Source organism: Nuphar pumila, chromosome 10, assembly GCF_984573655.1.
Source record: "Nuphar pumila chromosome 10, dmNupPumi1.hap1.1, whole genome shotgun sequence".
Taxonomy (NCBI): domain Eukaryota; kingdom Viridiplantae; phylum Streptophyta; class Magnoliopsida; order Nymphaeales; family Nymphaeaceae; genus Nuphar; species Nuphar pumila.
The window spans coordinates 107,227,673-107,255,365 of NC_143258.1; the positions used below are offsets into that span (position 1 = coordinate 107,227,673).

Here is a 27,693-nt window from a genome sequence, read left to right on the forward strand (position 1 = left end):
CGAGTCGAATCCTTAGGGAACAGAATAATATTCTAATTAAATCTAAAAAATTTAATTTATTAATATAACAAGTGTCTACAATGAAATAAACAATTATAATTAAGTTATACACTAAAAGAAAATAAAAATTAACTAAAGCAAATCCTAAATTAGGTTGCTCAAGCCTTCTCCAGATCGCAGGGGCATTTTCATCTTTTCACCACATATGCATTCGCACTCTCAGCATGAATACACCTTTTGACCTATAGTGAGCTTATCAACCTAAACAAAATAAAATAAAAAGTCAGTAGTGGAATAACTACAATTAATGTTAAAATATAACTAAGTCTAATTCTGAAAATGACTACTAAAAACTAAATTATACTTAAAATAAAAATTAGCTTAAATGTAAATGCTAACTAACTAATTTATATTGAAGCTAACTAAACTAACTAATGTAATTACGCTAACTATTATGCAGAAAAATATGAAAAATTGCAGAAAACTAACTAATTAGTGAAAAGTCTGTTTTGCCCACGTTATGATGCATGAACTACTTTCTGACAGGTTTTTTAAAACAACTAGTTTGAAGGGCCAAATGGAATCCAAATATGATAAAAATCGTTTTGTTAGATTCTTGACACATGCAGAAATTTGTCAGATTTTACAGAACTCAAAAATTCATCTGGAAACTCTGGATATAAGCATTTCAAAATCAGAAAACAAACCAGTCCCAAAATTTGAAATCCAGAAAAACCATTTTTTGAAAAATGTTTAAAAATTCAGCCAAATCAACTCCGAATGAGTTGGATTTTGGTTTGCAAACAGTCAATACACAGAAGAAGAGAATGGAAGTGATGTTTTAGAAAACTATGAAAAAATTCACATAAAATAATGACTGTAATTTATTGTAAAATCTGGTTTCAAAATTCAATTCACTGTTCAAATGAAAGCTATTCAATTCATGCACTATTGACTTGAAATTCATGCACAGACAGACTAATCACACCTATGGACTACTAAAATGCAGTAAATAAAATCTTGAATCATACTAAAATGAAATCGACGAAGATCATAAAATGTATTGTAAAAGATCTAAGTTACTCTAACCCACAAGTAGATAATGACTATGTTAAATGCAAAAACCTAAAACATAAATGTTAATTACATGAATGCAATCTAATGTTAGACGTCTCTACATGCAAACATACTCAGACATGAATAATCAAACACATAAGATATGAAATGACATGCGCATAAACACCACTTACCTAACTAAACACTTGAATATAATCTCATATGAATCATCCCCTATGTGGGACCTACTTAGGATTTAATTAATTACAAATGGAGGTAAAGAATTAAATACAATTGCCTAACCAACCTAAATAATATACAAGGCTAATTAGTAACTAACATGCAATGCTCGAAAGAATGAAACGTCCAGTCAAACTTACTTAAAAGGTTAATACAATATGCTCTTACATCTAATATGCTAAATGTTAAATGAAAGGAGCATTAATGCATATTGGGTGACTTGGAATTAAGTGGACCCCATATCATCTTTCTTAAAAGGGTATAATTTCCATTGAGAGCCAAAAAAAACGTCAACCTTTAGTGGGTCCACACGTTTATGAGCTGGACTATTTAAATTGGCAATAGATCTTTTTCTTAAAGACATAAAAAGCAACTATTAAGTAGGTGATTCAAGTTTTGAATCACCTTAATTAGATAATCAAAAGATCTATCCGAGTTGGCATCTTCAATGAGACCCCAAAACCTTCCCAAATGGGTTTCACGAATTTGGAACCCCACTCAATTTCCAAAAAATGCCCAATGCTAAAAAGTCCACAATGACCCTTCAAAAGAATTTCAAATTTAAAACTATGTTAAGCAACTAATGATATACTAATCTACTAATACCTAAATTAAATGTAGGGGCTGACTTGGAATGAAATGAAAATCGTGACCCTTGCTAAACAATAAAATTTGAAAATCAAATTAAATAATTATAACCTACAACTTACCTAAATCAAAATGCATTGAACCTAGACTACTAACAACAACTTTCTTAACACAACCTACAACTGCAAGTTGCAGCAATGGCTGCCTCCCTCTGTGAAGAAGACAACATCCACTACACAACTAGCATGAAGAAATGATTTTACCTAAGACATTAAAAATGACTTTTACTAAAAAAAATGTAAACTATACCAAAACCAAATTCTAATCTATGCTACTCACTAATTAATTCAGACCTTGAGACTGACAAAACATAACCTCACTCTGCCAGAATCAGAACAAAAAAAAACTTAGAACCTAAAACTTAAAAAAAATGGCAATACCTCACAATCGGCTAGATTGAATCTAGCCGATTTTTCATAACTTTAGCGAGATTACTGAAAAGACATAACACATTGTCTAAACTAATACTAGACTCAATCTTAACATCTGAAAAACATGATTTGCAGACATAGGTTTGCTGTAAAAAAAAATCAGAAAATAAAAAAATAAAATTGGGTATGACTCGACTAGGGTTGACTCAATCTAACTAGAAGAAGGGGGTGAGAAAGAGGACAAACCTCGAGGGTTGTCCGACGATAGAGGGGGAGGAAGAGCGGTTGATGGAGTTGGTCTACACACCCAGCAAGTCCCTTGGTGATCTGCACAATATCTCTTCACTGCTGCATCTGTCCGAGAGCCGATTTGGAGAAGGTTGAAGAAGAGAAAGAAAGAAAGGTGCAAGAGGAAAGAACACGGCTACCCCTTGTTGGTGTAGACGGCACACCACCGAGGAGAAGCTCACCTTCGATCTGCAGCACCTGCAAGAAGACCAGCACAGCCAACAAAAGGAAAACAATCATAAGAAACAAAGAAAATTGGAAAAGAAAAGAGAAGGAAGAAGACACGCTAGGGAAGGGCGTGTGAAAGAGAGAGAGGAGAGGAGAGAGAGAGAGAGAGGGCAAAAATCCCAAGACTCCAAAAATGTCAACCCTAGAAAAAATTTAACTATTTATACTCTAAACTATTTCTTATTTCTAAAAACTACCTAATTGTAAACTTAATCCTAGCTAAATGCTAAACTATATATTATTTACAACTAACTACCTAAATGCATTAGAAGAGGGGGTTTTCAAAAAATATTAGAAAACTCTTTGGATCACGTGGGTTTATGAATCTACAAGGTTTGGGTCCAGTCCAAGATCTAAACTTGAGCTCTTGGGTCGGATCTAGATTCGTTCTGCCTCAAAAACCGATCCAAAACCCTAAAAATGCATTATTTTTCTCAGTTTAACTCTGATTCGAGTGAAATTCAAATCGTGACCTCTTTGTACCTAAATACATCAATACATGGGTTTTAAACCTTCAAAATACATGAAAATGCATGAATATCTTAAAAAATTGATGTGTATTTTATGCATCATCACAAATAGCACCCAGGTTAGTTACTTTCAATAGCTTTTGTTAATTGTCCATTAAAATGGTCATTCTATCCTACACCTTTCCTAAATTAAAGGTCCTAGTTTATAGAAAACTTATCATCTCTCTCTCTCAAAGATGGAGATGAGGAAAGAAAGGATACCGTGAAGCATTCATAGTGACAAATATCTGGAGATTTATGAAAATCTTGCAAGAAATTACATAAAAGTTAAAAACTATAAATTTTCAGGATATTTTCAATTTCTTGCGATTTTTTTGTCAGAAACATGAATATCGCATTTAAAACATGATATTTATGTTTTTATCAGCTAATCATAAAAAACATGTTTTTTATTTTTTTTATAATTTTACTTTTTGATTTATTTATAAAAAAAATATTTTTATTATTGAAATTTTGCCAAAAATGAAAAAATTATGAAATTTTATATTTTTCACAAGTTTTTAGCTGCCTAGATTTTATCGTTTTTTTTTTTACTTTTGTCACTATGGAAGCATTCACCACCACATCAAGACTACAACCCCCCTTTTGTCACCACCAACTAAAACTGAATTATCCCCCCCCCTCGCCACATCACTACCAATTTTCATAACTTCCACCTCCTAAAGAGAATCCTTCTTTATTCTATCAATAAGCAATGAGAACATTGCAGACACAACTACATCTAATTAAACTAAAAATGATCGTAATGTATGACAAAAAAGGATGTATTTTTAAAAAAATACCTATAATTTTCTAAAATTCACGCAATGTCCAAAATCGCAAATGTCTGGCTTTAAAAGTATCATTTTAGCCTTCGCATAGCAAACCTCCTAAGGTTTGCACAATGTATCGGTACACTCTTCGGATAATGCACCCTCTCACTAAAAGGTAGATTCACACAATTTTTTTTTGCGAACTTTACAAAGTTTGCATAACTATATTTGCAAACCTCATGTTAAACCGAAACCTCAAAATGTCATAAATATTTCGCTAAATTCACATACATAATTGAAGTTCGCATAACTATATATCTGAAGTTCTAGTAACTGAAGCTTGTAAAAACTTCATAAATATTTCACTAAATTCGTATATATAGTTCAAAGTTCGCATAACCATATCTGTGATTTCCTTCATGGTTGAAACTTCACAAACTAATTTTACATACATAGTACAAAGTCCACACAACCAAATCTGTGAACTTCATATAACTGAAACCTCTCAAAACTTTGAGATCCGCATGAAAATAACATGTTCATACAACTTCATTTCATTCATTCAAAAATGAACTTGCTCTTACATATATTCATTTCATTCATTAAAAAATGAACTTGTTCTTATAATCGTTTATTCATTCTATTCATTCAAAAAGGAACATGCTCATACAATCATTCATTTTCACTGAAAACTTCATGAAAATCATCATCAACTGGCTCAAGTTTTAGCATTCACAAAGAAGAAGGGTTGAAATGTTGCACATGCTTGCTGGGAGACATATATTTGTTCATGCATGGACTCTTTGTGCAATTGAAAGATGTGCATCATGAATTTTGAAATGCTCTACTTGGCTTCAACAGACTACATCACACAGAGCCATTAATTGATGAAATAGAGAAAGGCTCAACATCAAGAGGTTCATTTTTTTGTTTCTTAATTCCAGTCTGTTTGGAGCAGAGTCTAGATTCATAACATTATAGAGGGCATCATCCACAAGATTAAGCCAAACAGCATTAACTGCTCTTTCACATATGCCATCTCAATCATCATCAAACATATCCTTTAATTTCTTAGTTTCTTTATAAAGGGATTTAACCCGCCCTTGTTGGGTCAAAAAATCTTTCACTCTACATTTCCATAACCCAAAGTTTATATTCCAATTAAACTTTTCAATCGCGTACTTCATGTTTGATCCTTTCATTGCCATCGTGAACAAGCCTTAAGATCAGGTCTTGCTCTAATACTAGTTTGAGGGTGCGAAAAGCATTCCAACACACAATGAAATGAAAGAACAAGAAAGTAGTCAAGCATACAAGACACCAGATTTACGTGCTTCGGCAAAACCACCTACATTCATGGAGAAAGTACAAGAGAAATTGTTATCGAAACCAATAAGTATGTGATGTTACAGGGCTCTCAAGAACACCCTCTATACCTCTTGCAAGAACTCATTGTTCATTGCCCCGGTTGAGAGGAATTAAGATTTGCAACATATATCGAGTTCAAGACATAAGTAATTTATTTATATATAAATGTAAATATAAGTATGCAATGTTGTTCAATGGATACTTTGTCATTCCTGAAAATGATACGACACATCTTGGTTCTCCAAGAAAGTATGAGCCCCTTCTTTCATATTGGGATATTCAACTTTTTTTGTGAACAATGTTAAACAGTTAGTTTCTTTGAGTCAATAGAAAAACAGAATGACTATCATTTTGGAGACTCACTGAGAAATATGAGGTAAGGTAAATAGTCTTTGTTTGTTCATTTCCTACTATCTATGTCATGATTGTGATTCTGAATAAGTCCTTTTATAAATCTATACAAATGCTACACAATCACGATATGTGATACGTCCATGTTAAACTCAAATGAATTTATATACAAATATAACAAAAAATAAACAAACATACAAACCTGACACTTACCAGCTCTACAGCCGAACTCTTTCCATGTGTCTGGTTGTAATAAACATTTTTTCTCTTTCTGCTGCCATGTTTTTCTTTAAGTGTCATATCGTGAAAGGCCTAAAATACACATACAAGATATAAGAAATTAGACAAGCAAACAAACATAAATTTTTTATAACACAAACAAATATATATATCTATGAAAAACCCTAAATGATAAATCCGATGGAAAAACACATAAAACATAAAAAAAAATATCCACAACAACAACCAAACACAAATACGCATCGCATCTTAGGGCCTGCTATCTCTTTATATAGAGGTCTCACTAAGTTTCTAAAACAAAGAGAGAAACCCTTAAGTGAGGTTTTCTTGATAACATAGGAGGACTCTATTTGGGGTTTCCTTAATAATATAAGCTCATGTCTTATGTGAAAAGACAAAGCCACATCACCCCCAACAAGATAGAGGTGTGAGAAGCAATGCAAAAAGCATAAAGCAAGCCCCAAAGGGGTTTGGCGGAGTGGAATGAGGCCTAGGCCGCTAGGCAGGCGGTCTAGGTTCAAATCCCATGAGCATCATCTCTTACACAAGCCGAAGCATGGCGATTCCCTAGGGGCAAGGGGTAAGCCCACAAACTTTTACGTTGTCAAGACAATGATCATAAGTACGACTGGCAGAGCCAACACCACGGGGTCTTTGATCCTGAGAGCAGTTTCTTCATGTAAATAAAAAAAAACATAAGCAAGTGATATGAAGCACGAAGCAAGAAGCAAGTAAAATAAGAAAATGCCTTGATGTCTGAAGCATGGAGTAGTGACAGCATATTGTGAAGCAATTGCAAGGCTGGAGCAGCAAGATCCCTAATGGGCAAGGAGGGCAGTCGAGTGGCTTTAACTACTTAGTCATGAGCCATACGACAAAGCATCGTTATCTTCTGAGCACCACCACCAGCACTAGGGTTTCTCCTCGTTTGGTTAATACCTTTTATTTAAAATGAATTTAAAAGCTTTATAAAAAATATTCATCATATATATATATATGTGTGTGTGTGTGTGTGTGTGTGTGTGTGTGTGTGTGTGTGTGGATTTTATAATGAAAACATAAATTTCAAAACTTCTAACATCAAACCTAAGCACGCCACATTATATATTTAGATTTTATAATGAAACATTTCAAGAACATCACATGGATACGACTGCAGACACGAGGATACAGACATTTTTATGGTGCTTTTAATATGACATATAAATAGACATGAACCAAAATGAAGTATTCCTGTGACATAGGCCATCATGTTCGGTGCCATCTTAACTGTTTACAGTTAATCGAGAGCAGATCAAGTGATCTACCAAATCACTTTTAGAAAAGTGATTTGGTATCCTCACCGTCCACAATGTACACAAGGACATGAGGCCCTTGTGAGATGAAGCAATGGACGGTGTAGATGTCAAATCACTTTCTTAAATTTGACAGATCACCTGATCTGTTCTCCAGTCAATCCGGTCCCAGATAACACTAGCAAGCACAATAGTGTATATTCCCAAACACATGGGTACTACCACTGGTAGATGACATCGGTACTTGGCTGCTAGAATGTGAGGGGTGTAGAAGGTTTAGGATACGTTTTCACTTGAAACGCATGTCCAAGAAATTTTTGCGAGCTTTTAGTAAAGGTTAATATGGTTTCTAAAAGAATTGATTACACTTTCTGAAATTTGATATAAAGCTATAAAAATATTTATTTCAGTAATATTTGTTGTAAAGATCATTAAGAATAAAAAATAGTTAGTGACCACAGTGGGGGTAGCCCGCTTGGCCAGCGTGGTGGTTGTGAAGGCATTGAGTTGAAGACGTCCGATCAAACCCCGCTAGTACACGGGTGTGTCTGTAGCTTTCAGAGGTGGGCCAAGTATGGTTACTAGCACTAGTTGATGGCAGAGGTAAGCCAAGTAAGGCAGGGTGGTAGTGGGCCACACCCAGGGTTTTCCCTAGCTTCAATAGGGGTTTCTCGTCATATTATATATATATATATATACATATATATATATATATATAGAGAGAGAGAGAGAGAGACCAGTTTCAAGTACTAGGATGCTTGATATAAGCTACGGCACATCGAGTACCAATGCTAGGGGGTAACCCTGATGGATTGACATCAGTGGTCCCTCTGATGCCATTCATCCATGTCATGAACGGCATCTAAACCATCACCATTGGAAGGATAACCTCTTAAATGGACCCAGAGCATGCAGCATGGACAGTTAAAAAACAAAGCTAAATGGTTGTGTTTGGATGCCATTCATTCACATGGATGAGTGGCATAAGAGGGACCCCTGACGGATTACCATCAGGGGTACCCCTGACCCGATTCATTCTCCTATGTCAACGACACAAGTGTCACTGATACACTGAGAGAAAGAGAGAGTGTGTGTGTGTGTTTCACCCCTGCACATGTTTCGTGCACGTGTGTTTTCGTGTATTTGAGTGATGTTTCGAACATTTCATGTTTAAAACTGGTCCGTACAAAATGATGCAAATTGGTGGTTCAAATTAAATTGATACAACATCTAGATTACATGTAAGCAGTTGACAGACCATAATAAAGATTTAATATGGTGATTGTCTCATTGAAATAACTAAAAAAGCTCATCATATATATATATAGAGAGAGAGAGAGCAATCCAATCAAAGAAGGTTCAGAATCTGCAACCGATGATAATCGATAGCGTTCCTTCTTTATCGACTCGATCGCAATTTACATATTGGATTTTTATCATTCATTTAGTGAGCGACATATTTTGGATTATGAATTTTTATTGTTTAGATGTATTTTTAAAAGCGCTAAAAATCAACAGCCGATTAAATGCATTGTGAGCCGTTGATTTTTTTAAAATTTCGGAAAACATGACTATATGTCGTAAAGTCTTCGTGTAAAGTATATTTCTTACTAAATAAATTCTAAAGAACAAATATATAAAGTCCGATTGATGAAACACTCAAACATTTGAGAAGAGAAGTTCAATCGTCATTGGTTATAGATTTTGGACCTTTCTTTGGTTGGACAGTCAACTTTTATATATATATATATATATATATATATATAATGTGTGTGTGGTTTGTTGGCAAAGAAAATCAATTAGCTTTTAGGGTTTTTTTCCCAAACATAGCTATGAAAATAAGAATAAACTAATTAACCCAACAAATCCAATTTGCTGGCCAATGGTGCTGGATCAGAAGTGGTCAGCATAGCACGAATACCCTTCAACTAAATTTGGAGAGAAAAAAATTCAACTATTAGAGCCTCCAACTTCCCACCATATCATCATTGCAAAGATTTAGGAGAGATGAAATCTATGGAACTACTTGTGGCCAAAGGAAGTTATATCATAAAAATAATCTTGACCGGCTACGTTACTTTATCTCATACTCTAAAGACATAAAATATAGTATTTTTTAGTGCCTTGTCAAAAGAGTCCCGTATCAGCCACTACAAAATCTGGCAATGGAAAAAGATATTTAGCTAGTTTTTGCTGTAAATATATACTTATTGATATGTATTAAATTAATAGTGTACTATCCGGAAATTCTTAAGTTTTTTTTTATAATATTGTGAAATTCTTGAATTTCATGCCAATATAGAATCCTAAATTCTTTAAAAATGAATGTTTGAATATATTCGTAAGACTTAAGGGGTTTAATTATGTTAAAATGTAGTAAATATAAACCCTACACATTTTGGGATATTAGAGACAATTCTAAGAAATGTCTAACTGAAAACGTTTCTCTTAAAAAGAAAAATTTTGTTTTTTCTTTAAGTAAAATTTTTTAAATAAAGTAATTTAACAAAAGTAGATTGTAAAAATATACATATTAATATGCTTAATAAGTTTGAATTAGCTTAAATTCAATTCCTTTACATTTTCACATGATTTGTGGTTATATAAAACAAAAACAAATTTTAATTAGAATTTTATGGTTATTTAATTATAGTTTAATAAAATAGATTTTTTTATTTATAAATTAAACCCATTTTATTAGTTTAGTAGGAGCCAATAGGTGGGCCGTCCCATCCTATGTGGCATCTTATTTTCAATTTTATCTTTTGAAAATAAAGGTTTGGTGATTTTCAAGTTATTTAAAGCATGAAAAGTCAAAGTGGAGATCAAGGGCTCCAAATGGCTTTCATTAAAGTGATCAAGGGCTAGAATTAATTCCAGCCCATAACCTAACTAATGAGGGGTTATAAAACCCTCTCATAGCCCACGCCCCCCTCATTTGGGCTGAAAAAAAAAAGTTGTGGAGCTTCTCTCTCCCCCAAAAAAATTTCTCATCTCTCTCTTCTCTTTCCCTTCTCTTTTTCCCTTTTCTTTAAGTTTTTTTTTTAGCTTCTTGAGTGCAAGATCCAGACTTTAAAGGGTGTGGGGAGGTCATCTAAGGTCTCCACCTTGCTGGAAGAAGAAGCTGATCGTACGGATCATGCAAAAGGATTCATCCAACCATCAAAAAACGTTTTATTCAACAAAAGGTAGGGTTTCTATGCTTTTCATGCAAGAACGGAGTTCTTGGCATAGATTTTTATGCTTTTTCATGAGTTTAGATCATGATCAAACCCTCCTAACAATGGGTTTGACTCAGATCTAATGATCCATGGAAAAAACACGTTTTTCCCTAAAGAAAACCCCTTTTGAAATCGGGTTTTTCATAAAAATCGGTTTCTCGGAAAGTAGATTTGTAAAAATAGCTAGTATTCGATTTATGCCATGATTTTTATGCAAATATTTATTTGGGTTGATAGATTAGGATTTGTTCCATCTACTGTAAATATTTTAGATTTTTATGAATTTTATTTCATGCATTTTGCCTTTTCTTGGGATTCGGGTGACTCGGTTTTATGCACTCAAATTCAAATCTCGAAATTTACAGGTTTTCGACTTGACCTCCATTCAGTAAAACGGTTATTTCTCCCTCGTCCGAAAGAGTTTTGAAGAACGGATTGTTGCGTTGAAAAGCTAACACAATTTCGCATCTACTGTAAAAATTTGGGCTCTGTCCATGGAACGAGCACGTCCCTGTAACAGTCGAAACAAAAACTGATAGGTCTGTAGTAAAACATTCATAACTCCCTCATACGAAAAAGTTTTTACGAACGGTTTGCGGCTATGGACAGCTAACAAAATTTTCTATATACTGTAGAAATTTCATCTTTGCTCATGGAGCCAAAAATTTTCTGTGTGCTCTATATCAGTCGGACAAAGTTAAAGATTCGATAAAATTCAAGACGGGTCATTAGCCCGAGGTTCAAAAGATGCATAGTTTATATGTTTTTATGCAAATTACTTCATTTAATTAATATGCATTATGTGAATGATTATGCAGGTATGATTTTACGCAAAGTTTATGTGATTATGACATGAAATGTTAATAAAAACATATACATTAAAGATTAAGGATCAAAAGGTCCAATGAATACAAGTTTATGTTTTAAATTCTAAAGATGTGTTGACTGCATATATGTTCATGATATCATGATGATATGATTGTTTCATTGATATGGATGCTCATATATATTCTCTTTGTTGCATTGGCCATGTATATGCATATGTCTTATGATGTGTGAAAATGAATAAGATATTTATGTTACGCATGTGCTCAAGTGTCTGTTACAAGTTTAATTAAGTGATTTTGTCCAATGCTCTATAAGAATACATCCATGACCATAAAGTGGTTTAAGTTTGATATTGCATAAAAAGTATGACTAAAATCAAGTAATCATGTGGCATTAAAAACTCAAGATACTTGCTAGGAGAGTAGCAGATGATACAAAACTTCGTGGAGCAAGTCTGTTACGGGCACGGAAGGTTGCTCCTCCTTTCCCACGATTTTAAGGAGAAAAACCTCTGCATTTGACTGCAGCGTAGAGGTTATAGTACCCATGAGGAAAAACTAATGCATCGAGTTGAAAGGTGTTGGGAATCTCTCTCGTATTAACGTCCTTCACCCCATCTTAGTGAATGGACCTGACCAAGCTAAAGTCACTCATGTATGTAAAACACGTCATGTGTCATGGTCCTGATCTGAGAATGTTTGCCTGTGTCGTATCAGCAGGGCTAAGAAATGATAACTTAAATGGTGCATGCATTAAGTTGGCATCGCATGCATCATTTAATTAAGAAAATATAATTAAAGATAAGAAAATATGCATGCATTGAAGGGCTTCTGCATATGGTAAGTCATGCATATTATCTGTTCATGCATTTTGTATTTTGAATAGTCATACATATTATCTGTTCAGGCATTTTGTATTTTGAATATACAGTACTAATGTGCTTCTATTAAATGTGAAAATTCTAAACGTGCATGATTAGTTGTATGATTGTTTAAGTTAAATTAAATGTGAAACCATGAAATTCTATTGAATTCTTTGTCTTGTAATTCTGTCCTACAAGTTTAGCATATTTTAACTCTACTGAGACATGTTTTGTCTGACCCTATATGGTTTAATATTTTTCAGGTGAAGAGTAAGTACTTACGTGCGAAGGCGGTAGGTTGCGATGGGAACTGAGCCTACCTTTCCTCTGCTTCATGGATTCTGAACTCTGATTTTATTTTAATTCAATTTTAGGACAAATGTGATTAATTTTGGATATTGTGGAACTTAAATTTTATTTCATGCATGGTTAATTAGTTGTTAAATTTTAAATTCTATAATTATATGTTTGCAAGCATTCATATGTAGTAGCATGCCAAGTTTTGTACCTAATGTATTTTTCCGCTGTTAACTGTTAAAAGATTTAAATGTATTTCAAAAAAAAAATCCACCATTTTTGGGTTACAAAAAAAATTTGGGGTGTTACAAACAGCAACTTCAGCCGACAAAAATTTAGAATGTAGAACATCCTGATTCCCTAGTTTAGCCTTGGAGAGATTAAAAACTTGCACTGCCTCATCCACTTTGGCAGCTAGAGATTCAGGTGATTCAAGTAACAAAAGCAACTCAGTGTTGTCCATCTCCAAAAGCATCCCAGTTATCTCCCACCAAGCCCAAACTACAATATCATAACCAAACTCGTCATTGTGCTGTAATGAAGTATCAATGCAAGCAACTTTCCAAGAAGAACAGTTTACCTGGAGCTTTTCAATAAGCGGAAAGAGGTAATTGCCAGGTATTTGTTTCTGCTCCTGTGGAGAAGCTGCAGCAAGCATGCTGGTCAAAACTTCCATTCCTTGAGCACCTGTTCCAGTTTGTGTGGATACGGGATGACCCATTGGTCCATTGTTCACCTCGGGCAATCGGCCATTTGGAACATGCTTCTGCTGCTGGAATATTAATGGAGAATAAAAATCAGAGCACATAAAATACAAATGCATCTACAATCAGATACAAACATTTGCATAAAAATCAGAAAATTCATATGCAAGTTTCAATTACCACTACCAAGTGAAAATAAATATAAAGAAAGAAATCTTAGTAATGGATTTGCATTTGCAACAGTGTACATATGACTGGGAGCCAGAAATGTCTTGCACGAGTGTAAATGGGGAAGTCATGGAATGTTACACACGAATAGATGTATAATCCTATAAAACCTGTTCCTTGTCCCAGAAAAAATTTAACCTCGTATACACGCTATGCTTGAATATGCAATCAGCACTTTCATAACAATAGGCCCTCACCTTTCTCCCAGCAAACAACTTACTGGTGGTCATGATGATCTGACTAGGGCGCAGAATACAAAGAAATAAATGCACATACCCATTGTTATGGTTAAAATGACATGCATACAAAACAAGTGCATTGTTTAACCAAAGCTACAGGTCTAATTAGGGTTCAGAATATAATGAAATACATCTTCAGAGGTTTCACTATAGTTGGATGGACAACAAATAAGTGGATTGCTTAATGATAGAAGTTCAGTGTCATCCCATTTTATTAGGCAGAATTTGCCATAGAAGAATGATTGGCCATGTCATAGGGTTACTCCAGTTTACCCTCATATCATGACCACTTACACATAACTCTTGGTGGGAATTACAGGAATAACCCGTTCCATGCCCTTTAAGCTGTGTCAGTGTGTCTATGTGACATGGTCACGTATATTAAATCCCTTCAAGAGAGTAAAAAGAGAAAATTTACAATACTGTATCAGTCTAGTATGACACCCTAGTTTCTAACTGTTATCTTAGCTTCACATAAATTAGATCACATGCTTTGACAATTGCTAAACTTGATGTTTTTCAATAACAAGGCTACAAAATACATAAAGAATAAAAGGGCAGAGCCGAAAGAATAATGAAATAAGCTCAATATTCTATCTTTTTCATCAAACGTTGCTTACTCTTATGACATCAGAATAAAGCACGTTCTCAATTGTAAAACTGTATACTGGATATAGTTCTGTAGGCATAAAATAATGACCAAGAATTTCAACCATCATGCAGGAAGAGATGTAAAATTTCTGTTAATGATTGTGAAATAAACCAATAAGGTTATTATAAAAGTGAGTAGAAGTATTAGATTACAGATCATGTGGTATGGCAATAACTCATAGCATTCAACACATTGTTATCAACAATAAAGGGTAACTTGTTGCTAGACTCAGCGTTGGAACTCTCTTCTATAGAATAATGTACTGGAATAGCAAAATAACTAGACTACTCTAAAATTTGAGCATTATCCAGTTCTGGAATGGAAATTTGTACACCTGTGGTGGAAATTCATGCAACACGATCAGCCAAAGATGTCATTTAATAAGGTGTGATAATGTTAAGCACTGCCATGATCAGAAGATGCTTGGGGCTGATTTGCCTGCACTAATAAGCTTCCATTTCCCAGTACAACTTTATCCTGGAGTTCCGAATCAGGTAATAGAAGCAGACATTGTATGAAAATGTGACTGCAATATCATACACCTTTGTAACTACGGGTAACAAAAAAAAATCTTGGAGCATAAAACCAACTTGCACCCATTTAAATAGTTTGAGAATATCTTCTCTTGCTAGATTTTTTCTTTGCAGCTAATTGCCTTAGATATTCGGTCAAATTTGATATAATTTTATTTTATGTTATCCTTTATAAAAATCTAAAACTTCATAATTTTAGGATCTTATGAGTTGCTATTTTCCAGTTTCAAGACAAACTGCACCTCGCATGAGAAGATACAAAACCTCCACATACTTGGGTAGCATTTGGTTGTATTTATAAATAGGCTACTTTTGCATATGTATATTTTAGGAATTTAAATAGTTGCTTGGATATACTATTTTTATTTGTGCTTCATAGATTTTAAAAATAAGGGGGTCCATGCTCATCCACCTCCCCCACCGCTCACCTTCCACCTCTACCACCACTGCCCAGCCGGTGTGAATGTTGAACCTTTTAACACACATTCAACAAAATAAACCATAAATGAGTCTTGAAGTTCGTTTATTAAATGTGCAAACTCAAGCAAAGCGAAAGGCAAGGCTCATTACCACCCTTAACTCTGAACTTCTCTCTAGATTTTAAATTTTTTATTTTTTGAGGTTTTATTAGGTAACTCACTCAAAATTTAAAAATATAAATAAATAAATCAATTGGCTTTAGCTCTTTCAAAATAAATAAATTAAGAAATTAGTAGATCAGTAAATAGAAATTATAACATAAACAACTTGTTAATTTAACAAAAGAAAAAAAGGTATTAACTGAAGTTTTTTAATAAATTAAACATGATGAACCTATCCTAATCATATCAAGAAATATTCAAGTTAGTGATCAAATATAAGAAATTCAACTGATCTATTTCAACAGAAATAATATCGGCCTTCAAAAACCCCATGATATTGTGAAAAAACTACATATGTTTTTTACTACATTCTCAAAAAAAATTATGGGTTAAGAATTTTCAAACCCACATTAAAGGCATTTTGGGTAAATTTTATGACATCCTAAAACTATGATATTTTTAGAAGTTTCTGAGAAATTCTGAAATCCTAAAACTTGTTCTCTTTTACCTTTTTCATCAATCTGGATGATTTACTTTAGCACAAAGGTGCCTATAATTTTCTACTGCAGTATTTCATTATTGACATGTTTAGATTCTTGTGTTGGTGATCAATTGGTGAAGAGAAAAATGATTTGGATGTTAGTGAATGGATCATGATCAATGGAATGCCTCTTTTCACAGCTTGTCTTTTAATTTGTCTCAGACTCAGTTATGCTTTTACCAAATTTATGATGGTCCCAAATTGCTAGACATGGTCCCGATGATTATTTGTTTGAGGGAAAAAAGAAGTTTATTAATAATAAAACAGAAAAAAGTGATGAAAAATTAAACAAAAAAAATAAATGCTCAGTCAAACATTAACTATAAAATGCTCACTATAAGCCAGCATTAGAGAGAGAAACAACTATCAATCTCCTAACCATAAACCCAGTTTCCTCTGTTCTAACCATGACACATCAGACATTGGCCACTTAACCCTAGCCCATAGTATATTATCTCTTTGTACATGCAACATAATGAGAATACTAATTTAGTCCTTCAAATCTCCCACCAAAGTCCGTAACAGCCGCCATCTCCATGCTATGTAGCAGCATTTTCTTTTTCTGCTCAGTCTTCACACAATGATTAATGATCGTGTCTCTGTCTTCACCTATCCGAGCATGAGATCATCCCAATATAAGCATAACAGTTACTGAAAGACTGCATTCACCAAGGAGATGTGTATTCTTTCCTTATGAGGATACATGTAACAAAGACTCGCTAACATGGACCTACTTTTTTCAATTTATCTTATGTGAAAATACCATCATGTAAGATCATCAGGTTAAAGATTTTCACCTTTTGGGATGGTCCAAAACCTTAGATTGCCTTGATTGGAAGTATATGCACACTCCTGTGCCGCATGGACCTATAGAAAGATCTTACCATAAAAGCCCCATCAAAGTCCATTGTCCATTTTAAGTAGTCCTCTTCCATTCAAAGACTTCTACTGCTAAAGAGCATTCATTAATTAACTCATTAAATTCATCTTCCCTGAAGGCCCACCGCAACTTTAGATCCCAACAGCTACGATGTGACCAATTTTTAGCTACCAAAGCAATATTTTTTACTGTGTTATGAGGTACGCACCTTCTTCCCTTATGGATAGGGCAACGTGAGACCTTCACGCACCCCAATTCATCGTAGAAAACATTTCCTGCGCGATCGGTCGATGAACAATGAATGAAGGTAACAAAGATCCCAGATCATCGGAACATGTGGGCTAGTGTGCTCAAAGGGAAGTCGGGGCCAAATGGGCTGGGATAGAAAGAGGTCTTCCCGGTTAAAGCATGAAGTCTTTACTTCCATTTTTCACCCCCAAAAAGAAGCAGTTTCAGATGCATTCGCAGAAGTTAGGGCAGACGGTGTATTTCTTTTGCATATGGCAGAACTGGGACTGAGCGAGGGGAAGCTTGAATAGGATTTTCTTGCCTTTCCAGTAGAACAGGTAGGAAGGCAGGAATGGCTAGGAAGCACTAGCTCCCTTATTTGATCTCATGATCTAATGCTATTTCGAAGCCCAAGGCCCGTCATCGAAAGTCATTGGCTTCCATTTGAACTTTTGTGCATCACTTCGCTTTGGTAGATCAAAAGGCTTCCCACTAACACATTGTTCCTGCCTTCTTTCAATAAATTAAGTATCAGCTCGCCATGCATGGAAGTGCGGTAAGGCAGATGGTTTCATATTCTTCATAGGGGCGGGCCGTTGTCTCTTAAGATGTTGGTGATCGATTCCCTCACCATCAGCACCTTGCCCACCAAAGATTCCAAAGTGGTTGGCCCGAGCTAAGAGGGACCAATACAAGAGAATCCTGGGGGGACCCATCTAAGGAATCTGGAACAAAACCCATCTCATCGAGTACATCATTCACGCTCATCAAAATTAAGAACCGAAAAAGAATTTGAATAAGCTATGACAGTAACGCCCTCAAAATCCCAAACTTGTAACCTTTTAGGAAAATTTTGAAAGCCTTGTAATCATTTCTTTATCAGAGTTTTAAATAGTAATTCAGCGAAAAATGATATTTTTGAAATAACAAGTCAACAAATCTTGGGCGCATTACTTGCGAAACCTTTCCTTTACACAACGGATTTGAAACTCCGTACATTCAAAACCAAATAGATTAAAAAATATAGTTCTAACAATTTAGAGTTTATACAAAAGAAGAATTTTCAAGACCACCCTTATGCAAAATTATAGAAATGTTCTAAAGAGCGAAACGTCAGAGAAAGATTCTTATCTTGATACCATGACATCATCGTGTCATCGCTTGTCGTACCGACCTAATCATCACATGTGCCCATAAAACGGGTCAATTTCATAAAAAACTTATAGGTGCAAAGTATAACAATTTAGAACAAAACTAACACATGTTTTATTTCATACATGATATGCAATTTAACATAAGTAAAAATAAGGATGTTAATCTTGTTTTTGTATCATTCCAATATTATTATGTCTTCGAAGAGTGAGCAAAATAAATAAAATGAACATAGTGAGCATAATTCAGAACCCAAATTAATATATGTGTCGTTCCTTTCACTGTGTGCGAGTCAAAATAAGTAAAATGAACATGATAACTTTGTTTTGATATTAGTTGTCTTGAGGGTACGCACAGGAGCGAAATGTAGAAACAACTGAGATTGTGCGGGGATTTGTTATGCTATGTATTTTTTATACCCCGAACAACTAGCTGAGTCCATTCCTAAGGGATGGCCGATGACCGAGAGAGAATTCCCTAGAGGCATTCGTAGCAAAGGATACATCCAACTTCTCCAGAAGTCAATGGGATCTACCATCTAGGATAATTTTTTGTAGTCTCATCCCCTAACTTCGATAACCGAGGATACTGAGTCATTTGCCCGAGGGGTGGTTGTTAACAACATGTCCATCAGAGTTTTTGTACCATCTCATCATCTCCCTTGACGGAAACAAATTAATGAATAGGTATGTCAGGTTCTATTTTAACTGACAACCCATTTTACATGCTCTGGTCCTTTAAACCAAATCGAGCATTTTACCTGTGAAGGCGATGATCACCATTTATGTGATTTCAATAATGTCATTTTATATGCTTCGAGGTTACCATAAACCTCTTATCCAATCAACATAGCACTAACATGTCGTACATGTCTGACAGTACTGCTATGATGAGAGGAGTATCGGTTTATCAAAAAGAAACTCCAACTTAATTGTGTGGTGAAAGACACGATGTAACCATTTTAGTTTAACTTGACATGCTCTGGTATTTCAAACTGCTTTTATATCATTGTACAATTTGCACGTTACGAGATCACCACAAATCTCTCATCCAATTACCGCAGTATCAACATGTTGTGCATGTCTCGCGATATTGCTTACGATAAAAGGGACATCGGTTTCAATCACATTCCCATGCTCCGAACCAGGGATATCCAGGTCATATCGGATACAAAACCGAAGTTTGTAAACACTTTTTCCTATTGTGTCAGTTTGGGAAAAACTTAATTGCAAGTAGGCAATCCTCAAGTTTTTGAATTTGCTTTTCAAAACTACGTATATTTGAATGCAGGATTCACGCAAGAAATCCCTTTTTTCAAGTTTTAGTGCACATGCGCAAATCCGTGTCTTTTGTAAAGAGCAAGCATGATACAAGATAGTGAAGAGTATGTGCCTGCATACATTACGAAGTTGTATATATGTATGTATAATACATATATTACATAACACAGGCATGTGCACATTACAGCGCAACAGCAATGTATAAAGCAAGACTTGATGTGCGAAACTGTATATCGAACTAAATAAATGCGTAAGTGCATGAGATACGAAACTGTACTCTGGCTAAATAAATGTGTAAGCAGTGCACGAGGTACAAAATCGTACCTCGACTAAATAAATACGTAAGCAGTACACGAGGTACGAAACTGTACCTCAGTTAAATAAATGTGTAAACAGTGCACGAAGTATAAAACCGTACATCGACCAAATAAATGCGTAAACAGTAGCCTGTGCACATGATAGCACGACAGCAAAGTAAATGACATAAAGAAAGGCTCGATGTGTGAAACCACACATCGAGCTAAATAAATGTGTAAGCAGAAGCCTGTGCACGTAAAAGTGCAACGGTAAAGTAAATGACATAAAGCAAAAAGGATAAGGACGCAACGACAAAGTAAATGACATAAAACAAAAAGGACAAGGATCGCAAAACTGCGCCCTTGAGTTAAAAGCGTGTGTGTGTGTGTGTATATATATATATATATATATGTGTGTGTGTGTGTGTGTGTTTATTTACAAGTTATAGCATTGTCCTTTGTTTTTCGTGCAACTTTCCCCTACCTTGGAGATGGTCGAACTTGCGAACGATTTCGAGCGTAGGTCTTTAAAGGCTTATGTCGCGTCCGTTGCGCCGATGGGGTACACTAAAAAAATTTGTCGTACTGCAAAAGAAACAATAAAACCATTAAATTTAACGAAGAAAGCAGTGTTTGCAATTAATCACTCATTATAAACTATCTAAGGTAGAGGCCCATTTGAAATAATCTTATACGGTTGGGTCATATGACATCTTATAAAGTATGGTTATAATAATATATAGATAACGTATGTGCCTTAATATGTCAATTTCCAATTTTATGATGGCCTGAATTTAAAAGAAGACAATAGGGTGGTTACAGATAGGTTATGGTCCCCAAAATCATATATAGTGTCTTTTCTTTTTCCTCCCCATCAAGAAAGAAATTGTCCCTCTCATTAGGTCTAGAGAATAAGGAAATGTCACCAATAGAAGTTTTGGAAGATCAAACCCCATCAAGATCTACCAGTGCAATGATGGATTCAGGTACGCTTCCTTATTATGCTTTATTTATTTTTTATCTTTTCAATGATTTAGCATAAATAAATCTAGGGGTAAAGAAAAATGATTTCCCTAAATCAACCCAACAATTGGTTTCAGAGCCTCTTGTTATTGTTGAATCGTTGAAATATTTGATTTTGCCATAATATTTTTCTTTTGGGTCGCCGGAATCCCATCAGATTTGGTTTTTTCCTTTAGACTGTCGGCATTAGGGGTTGTTTATAAAAAAACAAAATCTTCATTGCTGCAGCTGGCGGCATCTTTGGAGGGTTGATGGGACCGGCGACCAATCGAAAGGGGTAACACACCCCTTCGGTGGTGGCAGGCCATCCGACAGCATCGGGCGGATTGTCGGACATCGTCCGGCTATGTGCAAGTATGGTCGGGCACACATGGAAGGAGAAGAGAGGGAGGAGTGGATGATCCTCCCTGACCTCTCACAGCCTCTTCCGTTCGGTGGTTGTGCAGAGGCGAAGGAGGGTCGAACAACCCTCCCCACGCCATATGGCAGTGCACGGGCGGAGGAGGGTCGATCAATCCTTCTCCTTTGCAACCCGACGACAGGGAGGGTCAGATGGCCCCCGTCAGGTCGCCCTTGTCGGACGTCGTGCTGGCATACGGCTACGGTGGACTGGAGTGGGTCGTTCGCCTCAGCCACTGTCAGGCGGATTGGACCCGACGACGGGCAAGGGGGCGAGGTTCAACCCCCCCCCCCCCCCCCCCCACTGTCGTTTTGTGCAGGGCCAGACCTGAGTTGGGTCGGGTCTAGTCCGACCTGACCCGCTGGCCCAAGACCCTTTAGCATGCGTTTTGGAGCATATAAAAATTAAAATTAAAAAGGATTTTTTTTATCCAAACCATTGGGTATGCCATTTGGGTCATTTTAGTGGGTTGACTTCAGACTTCGAATATTTTCGACCCAATTTGGATTATGGATTTATTTATTTTATACATATGCATGCTATTTCATATAATATTCGAACTTTGGTATTCTTCTTCAGAATAAAAGTCTAGTATTCTAAAATGAGTTGATGGAAACATGTTACCAAAGTAACCTCTCTTGTAAAGATTGACTTGTTTGAAATATTAAGATGTTTGTATATTTAAAATTCATGCTAATAGTGATCGACCCAAAGGAAGGTTACTATTTGGCTGAGTTCAAATATACATTCAGTAATAAATATGGGATAATTATCAAGTTTTTCATGTGAACAATGAGTCAGTCCAAAGAAAGGCTTGTTATTTGACAAGATTAATTGTTCATGTTTGATTACTGTAATAAGAGTACTATTTATAAGTTGACATTTTTGTCCAAAGACTAAATGTCAATTTTGTGCTAGATATCTTGTGATGGAGTTTACCATAGTTTAAATATGTCAATTAATATTAATGCATGTGAATATGTATATTGATTATGAGCATGTTGTGGTTTGTTTTGTTCTTGATTCAGTAAATTTTTTTACTTCTATTGGCAAGCATCAATTTAATCCCTATTTTGAATGGCACAAACTTCAAAAACTGGAAAGAGAACATTATGATTGTTCTCCGGTGTATAGATTTGGATCTTGCACTTCGATAGGATCAACCACTTGCTCTCACAGATAGAAGTTCTGCTGAGGATAAAAGGAACCATGAGAAGTAGGATCGATCCAATCGTATGAGTCTTATGATCATGAAACGTGCAATTTCAGAAACCTTCAGGGGCGCTATGTCTGAAGAGGTTAATGCCAAGAACTTCCTTGAGGAAATTGAGAAACATTTGCTAAAAACAAAATGGCTGAGACAAGCACTCTCCTTGCGAGTCTTGTTTCAATGAGATATAAAGAAAAAGGGAACATAAGGGAGTACATTATGGAAATGTCTCATCTTGCTTCAAAACTAAAGACACTAAAGTTAGAGTTGTTAGAGGACTTACTCGTGCATCTAGTTTTGATATTTTTTCCTATATAATACAATCAATTTAATGTCAGTTATAACTATCAAAATGATAAATGGACTCTAAATGAGCTCATTTCCCATTGTGTGCAAGAAAAGGAAAGAATGAAACAAGAACAAACAGAAAGTGCTTACTTGACAGTTATCTCTAAAGACAAATATAAGAAAAGAAAAAAGGGTAAAGAAGTTGCAGTCAACCCTACATTGCAGAAGATACATCAGAATGCAAAGTTCAGTTGTTTCTTTTGCGAAGAGTGAGAGTCACATGAAGAAGGATTGCACCAAATATCATGTTTGGCATGAAAAAAAATGTACCCAAATTACTTTGGTTTGTTCTGAGGTTAATTTAACTTCTGTACCCAAGCACACTTGATGGATTCTGGTGCTACCACTCACATAAGTGTGTCTATGCAGGGTTGTCTAAGTTATTGAACGTTGATTGATGCTTAAAGATTCATCTATACGGAAGATGACAAAGTTCAAGTTGAGGCAATAAGGACTTTTAGGTTATTATTAAAGATTGATTGTTATTTAGATTTGAAAGAAATATATGTTGTACCGTTATTTAGACAGAATTTGGTTTTTATTTTTATATTAGACAAATTTTGTTATTCTTTTTTATTTAGAAATAGTTAATGTAAGTTGTTTCTCAATACAAATCTTATTGGAACTGGTTTTTTATCTGTGGTTGATAACCTATATTTGCTTGATATTGTTGCCTCGTATAATGAAACCTTGCATGCAAGGTCACGTGGTACAAAACGTAAATTAGCCAATGAGAATTTTGTTACATTGTGGCACAAGTGCTTGAGTCACATTTCTAAACAAAGAATAAAACGGCTTATGGCAAGTGAAATTCTTGATTCCCTTGATTTCACTGACTTTCAGGTTTGTGTTGAGTGCATAAAAGAAAAACGGACATAAATAAGGAAATTAGGTGCCAACAGAAGTACAAACATCTTAGAACTCATTCATACGGATATTTGTGAGTCATTTCCTACAGCTTCTTGGAATGGTCAACAATATTTTATTACGTTCATAGACGACTATTCACGTTATAACTACCTATATTTGATTCATGAAAAGTCTCAATCGCTCGATGTGTTCAAATCATTTAAGGTTGAAGTTGAAACTCAACTTGGCAAAAGGATTAAAGTCGTCGGATCTAACCGTGGTGATGAATACTATGGTAGATATGATGGATTAGGTGAACAACGTCCAGTGCCATTTGCTAAATTCCTAGAGAAATGCAGTATTGTTCCACAGTACACCATGCTAGGCAGTTCTAGCATGAATGGTGTTGCTGAGAGACGAAATAGTACTTTAAAGGATATAGTAAGGAGTATGATTTGTCATTCTACTTTACCAAAATCCCTCTGGGGAGAGGCTTTAAAGACTGTAGCTTATATACTGAACAAAGTACCAACTAAAGCAGTAACCAAAACCCCATATGAAATATGGACTGGCAAAAGGCCTATTATGAAGCATTTTCATATTTGGGGATGTAGTTGTAAATCAAAATAAGCTACAAGTGCCATCATTATTTTGAAAGAGCCTTTTGTAGAAACTGAAGAGAAAGTCTCTGTATAGTCAATGCCTACCATTTGAGTAAACCTTTTTGTAACAAGACATGCCTTATATCTTTCCACATCACCCTTCGAATCTCTCTTGGTTTTAAATATCCATTTGCAACCAATGAGTTTCATACCTTCAGGTAATGGGACAAGATCTCATACGTCATTGTCCTTCATGGATTTAAACTCTTCATGAATGGCATTGATCCACTTTTGAGAATTAGAACTTTGCATAGCTTGATGAAAGTTGATTGGATCATCTTCCTTTAAGTCAATGTCACTCTCATATTCTTAAAGAAAAACAATACAATCATCTGGAATTGCCCTTCTCCTCTCTCTAGTGGATTTCCACAATGACACGTGTTCTTGAGTTTCTTGAGGTATATCTTGAGGTTGTTGAGTTTGTACTTCAGGAGTAAACTCTTGATTTTGGATAGGAAGATATTGAGCATTGCCTTGTTCCGGATTTGTTTGAGTGATTTCATAAATTAAAATCTGATCATTGTTAACAACAATTGTAGGAAGAGAAACATTTTTCTTTAAAAGCAATGTCTTTTACATTATCACATCCCCCAAACTCAGTATTCTCAAATAAGCAAGCAATTTCTGTTTAAAAAAGAAACTTATTCATAGGGTTATAAAATTTATAACCCCTGGATCTTTCAGAATATCCAACAAAATAATAGCTAATTGTTCTTGAGTACAGTTTCCTTTCATAGCATACAATATTGGGATGTTAGGCAGATATCTGAGTAACCAAGGAATGGATCATTGAAAAGCAACCAAACGAGCTATGCGGTACTAACAAAGAACAAAAGATTACATGCTCACATACAGGAAGTCAAATCAGTTAGAGATCATTGGGTATTCTGATTCTGACTTTGTCGGGTGCCAAGAGACTCGTAGATCTTCGTCGGGTTATGTTTATTTGTTGGCCGGAGGAGTTATTTCTTGGAGGAGTGCTAAGCAGACACTCATTGCATCTTCCACTATGACGGCAGAGTTCGTAGCCTGTTACGAGGCATCAAATCATGAAATATGATTGCACAATTTTGTCAATGGGTTGCAGATTTTAGATAACATTGAAAGACCATTAAAATTATTTTGTGACAATAATTCGGTAATACTATATTCCAATAACAACAAGAGCTCATCAAAGTCAAAACATATAGACATTAAGTTCCTTGTTGTTAAAGAAAGAGTGCAGAATGGTTAAATATCTATTGAACATATTAGCACAAACTCCATGATTGCGGATCTACTTACCAAAGGTTTACCACCCATGGTCTTTCACGAGCATACTGCTCGAATGGGTGTTGTATCATTTAATGATATGTTAGTTTAGTGGGAGTTTGTATTTGGATGTTCTGAAATAAAATAAAGTTTTATTTTATTACTGCAGTATAAGGCTCAGGTTCCAGTTTTACTCTGCAATCGTTTATTGTGATCTCACTAAAGAATAAGGCATGACCAGTTGAAAATAGGCATGTTTATATCACATTACATGTAATTTTCATGCTTCACATCCATACTTGATCTATGTCGTTGGTTATGTCAATATATGTGATCATTGATAGGTCTATTTACGATGAATGTAATGAAGATCGCTTTGGTTCTATGTTGACATGATCAATTGACCTGATTGTTAGAGGTGTCATATGATAAAATAGTGTTATTGAGCTCATAAAGTTATTGTATAATGCGTGATTGTATGATGACATATATGACCCAAGTGGAAGATTGTTAGATATTTTATGTGGTTCTCGGTATCTAGTTAATCACTCATTATAAACTATCTAAGGTAGATGCCCATTTGAAGTGATCTTATATAGTTGGGTCATATGACATCTTATAAAGTATAGTTATAATAATATGTAGATACCTTATGTGCCCTCATATGCCAATTTTCGATTTTTTGATAAGCTAAATTGAAAAGAAGATAATAGGGTGTGTGCAGATAGGTTCCCAAAACCATATATAGTGGATACTTTTTTTCCTTTCCATCAAGAAAGAAATGGTCCCTCTCTCATTAGGTTTAGAGAATAAGGAAAGACCACCAATAGACGTTTTGAAAGATCAAACCCTATCAAGATCTATCGGTACAACGATAGATTCGGGTACACTTCTGGATTATGCTTTATTTATTTATTATCTTTTCAATTATTTAGCATAAATAGATCTAGGGGTAAAGAAAGATTATTTCCCTAAATCAACCCAACAAAACTATGAATAAATACACAAAATCCGAATCAAGAATGACCAATACATTTCCTTAACTGAAAAACTCAAATCCATGACGACCAACATGACGCAAAATAAGCAAACATATCGAATGACGAATCGGCCAGGAAGTTTAGTACCAAAGCAGGATAAAAACCAAATGTTGAATCAACCTAAACAACACATTGATCTGATTTCTCCTGAAAGAAAACAGAAAAGCATACTTTTTCTGTTCCATAAATCTAAAGAACTGAAGCACACAATCATAACCATCCTAAATGAATGATTCTATGAAAGCCAACTATACCAATCACATAAAAAACCAAAACTAAGATCCAGAAAAAAGACCCACCTTCACAATTGAGGCTTCAGTGAAGAAGACGATCCCACAGCGGCTTGCTCGTCGAGAGCGCTGCATCTGAGCCCACCAATCCCTTTCCTTCTCCTCTCTCAAAAAACCCTAGATCCAGAAATCACCAACGAAGAAGGGGAGAACAGACGAGAGGCACTCGCCATTTCAACTACGATGAACAAATAAACCAAAGAAAAGGAGAGGAAGAGGAAGATGGGGAGGGTGGGGATTGCTGATTGAGCTACCGGGTGGGCCCCCAATATCGGGTTTGTCCCTATCGATGCTAAAAGGCGATCACTTCCACATTTCGGTGAAAATGCTCGCATTAAAAGGAAACAAAAGCCGAGGCATTCGATTCAATGTAGCTCATTATCAAAACACGAAACGCAAAGAGAAACAAGAGAAAAATGTAGATGAAGAAGAGCGCACAGCTAAAACATACCATGAAAGGAAACAACGGAGCCCCAAACCCAAATTTCGATGGCAGATGCTCCGATCATCGAGGAAGAACATCGATAGACGATCAGACGATCGATCCGTCACCGGGAAGAAGGAATCGCCCATTAAGCCTAGTCTGAGAGTGGAAGAAGCTCTGTTGAGGAAGACAATCAATCAAACGGAACGCAACCAAGGAAAGAGATGGCCCGAGAGATATATAGAGAGAGAGGGAAAGAGAAGGCTCAAGAGAAACAAAAGCGTTGGGGAGCAGACGCTGAGGGTGA

General features: G+C 35.4%; 1 protein-coding gene across 2 annotated transcripts; it reads right to left on the minus strand.

Annotated features, from left to right (window-relative positions):
- Positions 1-162: 162 nt before the first annotated feature.
- Positions 163-27,693, minus strand: LOC149827819 (uncharacterized). Of its 2 annotated transcripts, XM_090018258.1 has the most exons (6): positions 27,414-27,693; positions 26,972-27,079; positions 13,156-13,347; positions 6,046-6,144; positions 2,562-2,801; positions 163-261 (listed from the first exon to the last, which is right to left on the minus strand). In XM_090018258.1, exons 1-5 carry the CDS (start codon positions 27,414-27,416, stop codon positions 2,658-2,660), a joined length of 546 nt encoding a protein of 181 aa, XP_089874384.1. In that variant the 5' UTR covers positions 27,417-27,693; the 3' UTR covers positions 163-261; positions 2,562-2,657. The 2 variants fall into 2 exon arrangements, with proteins under 2 accessions (XP_089874384.1, XP_089874385.1); XM_090018259.1 differs by lacking the exon at positions 6,046-6,144.

Bases quoted from the DNA above. Each gene is read 5' to 3' on its own strand.
- LOC149827819 (XM_090018258.1), bottom strand. The intron at 13,348-26,971 runs GTGGGTCTTTTT...TTAATATTCCAG, and splicing joins CTGAAGCCTCAATTGTGAAG to CAGCAGAAGCATGTTCCAAA. The intron at 2,802-6,045 runs GTAAGTGTCAGG...GTCTTCTTGCAG, and splicing joins AGAGTTCGGCTGTAGAGCTG to GTGCTGCAGATCGAAGGTGA.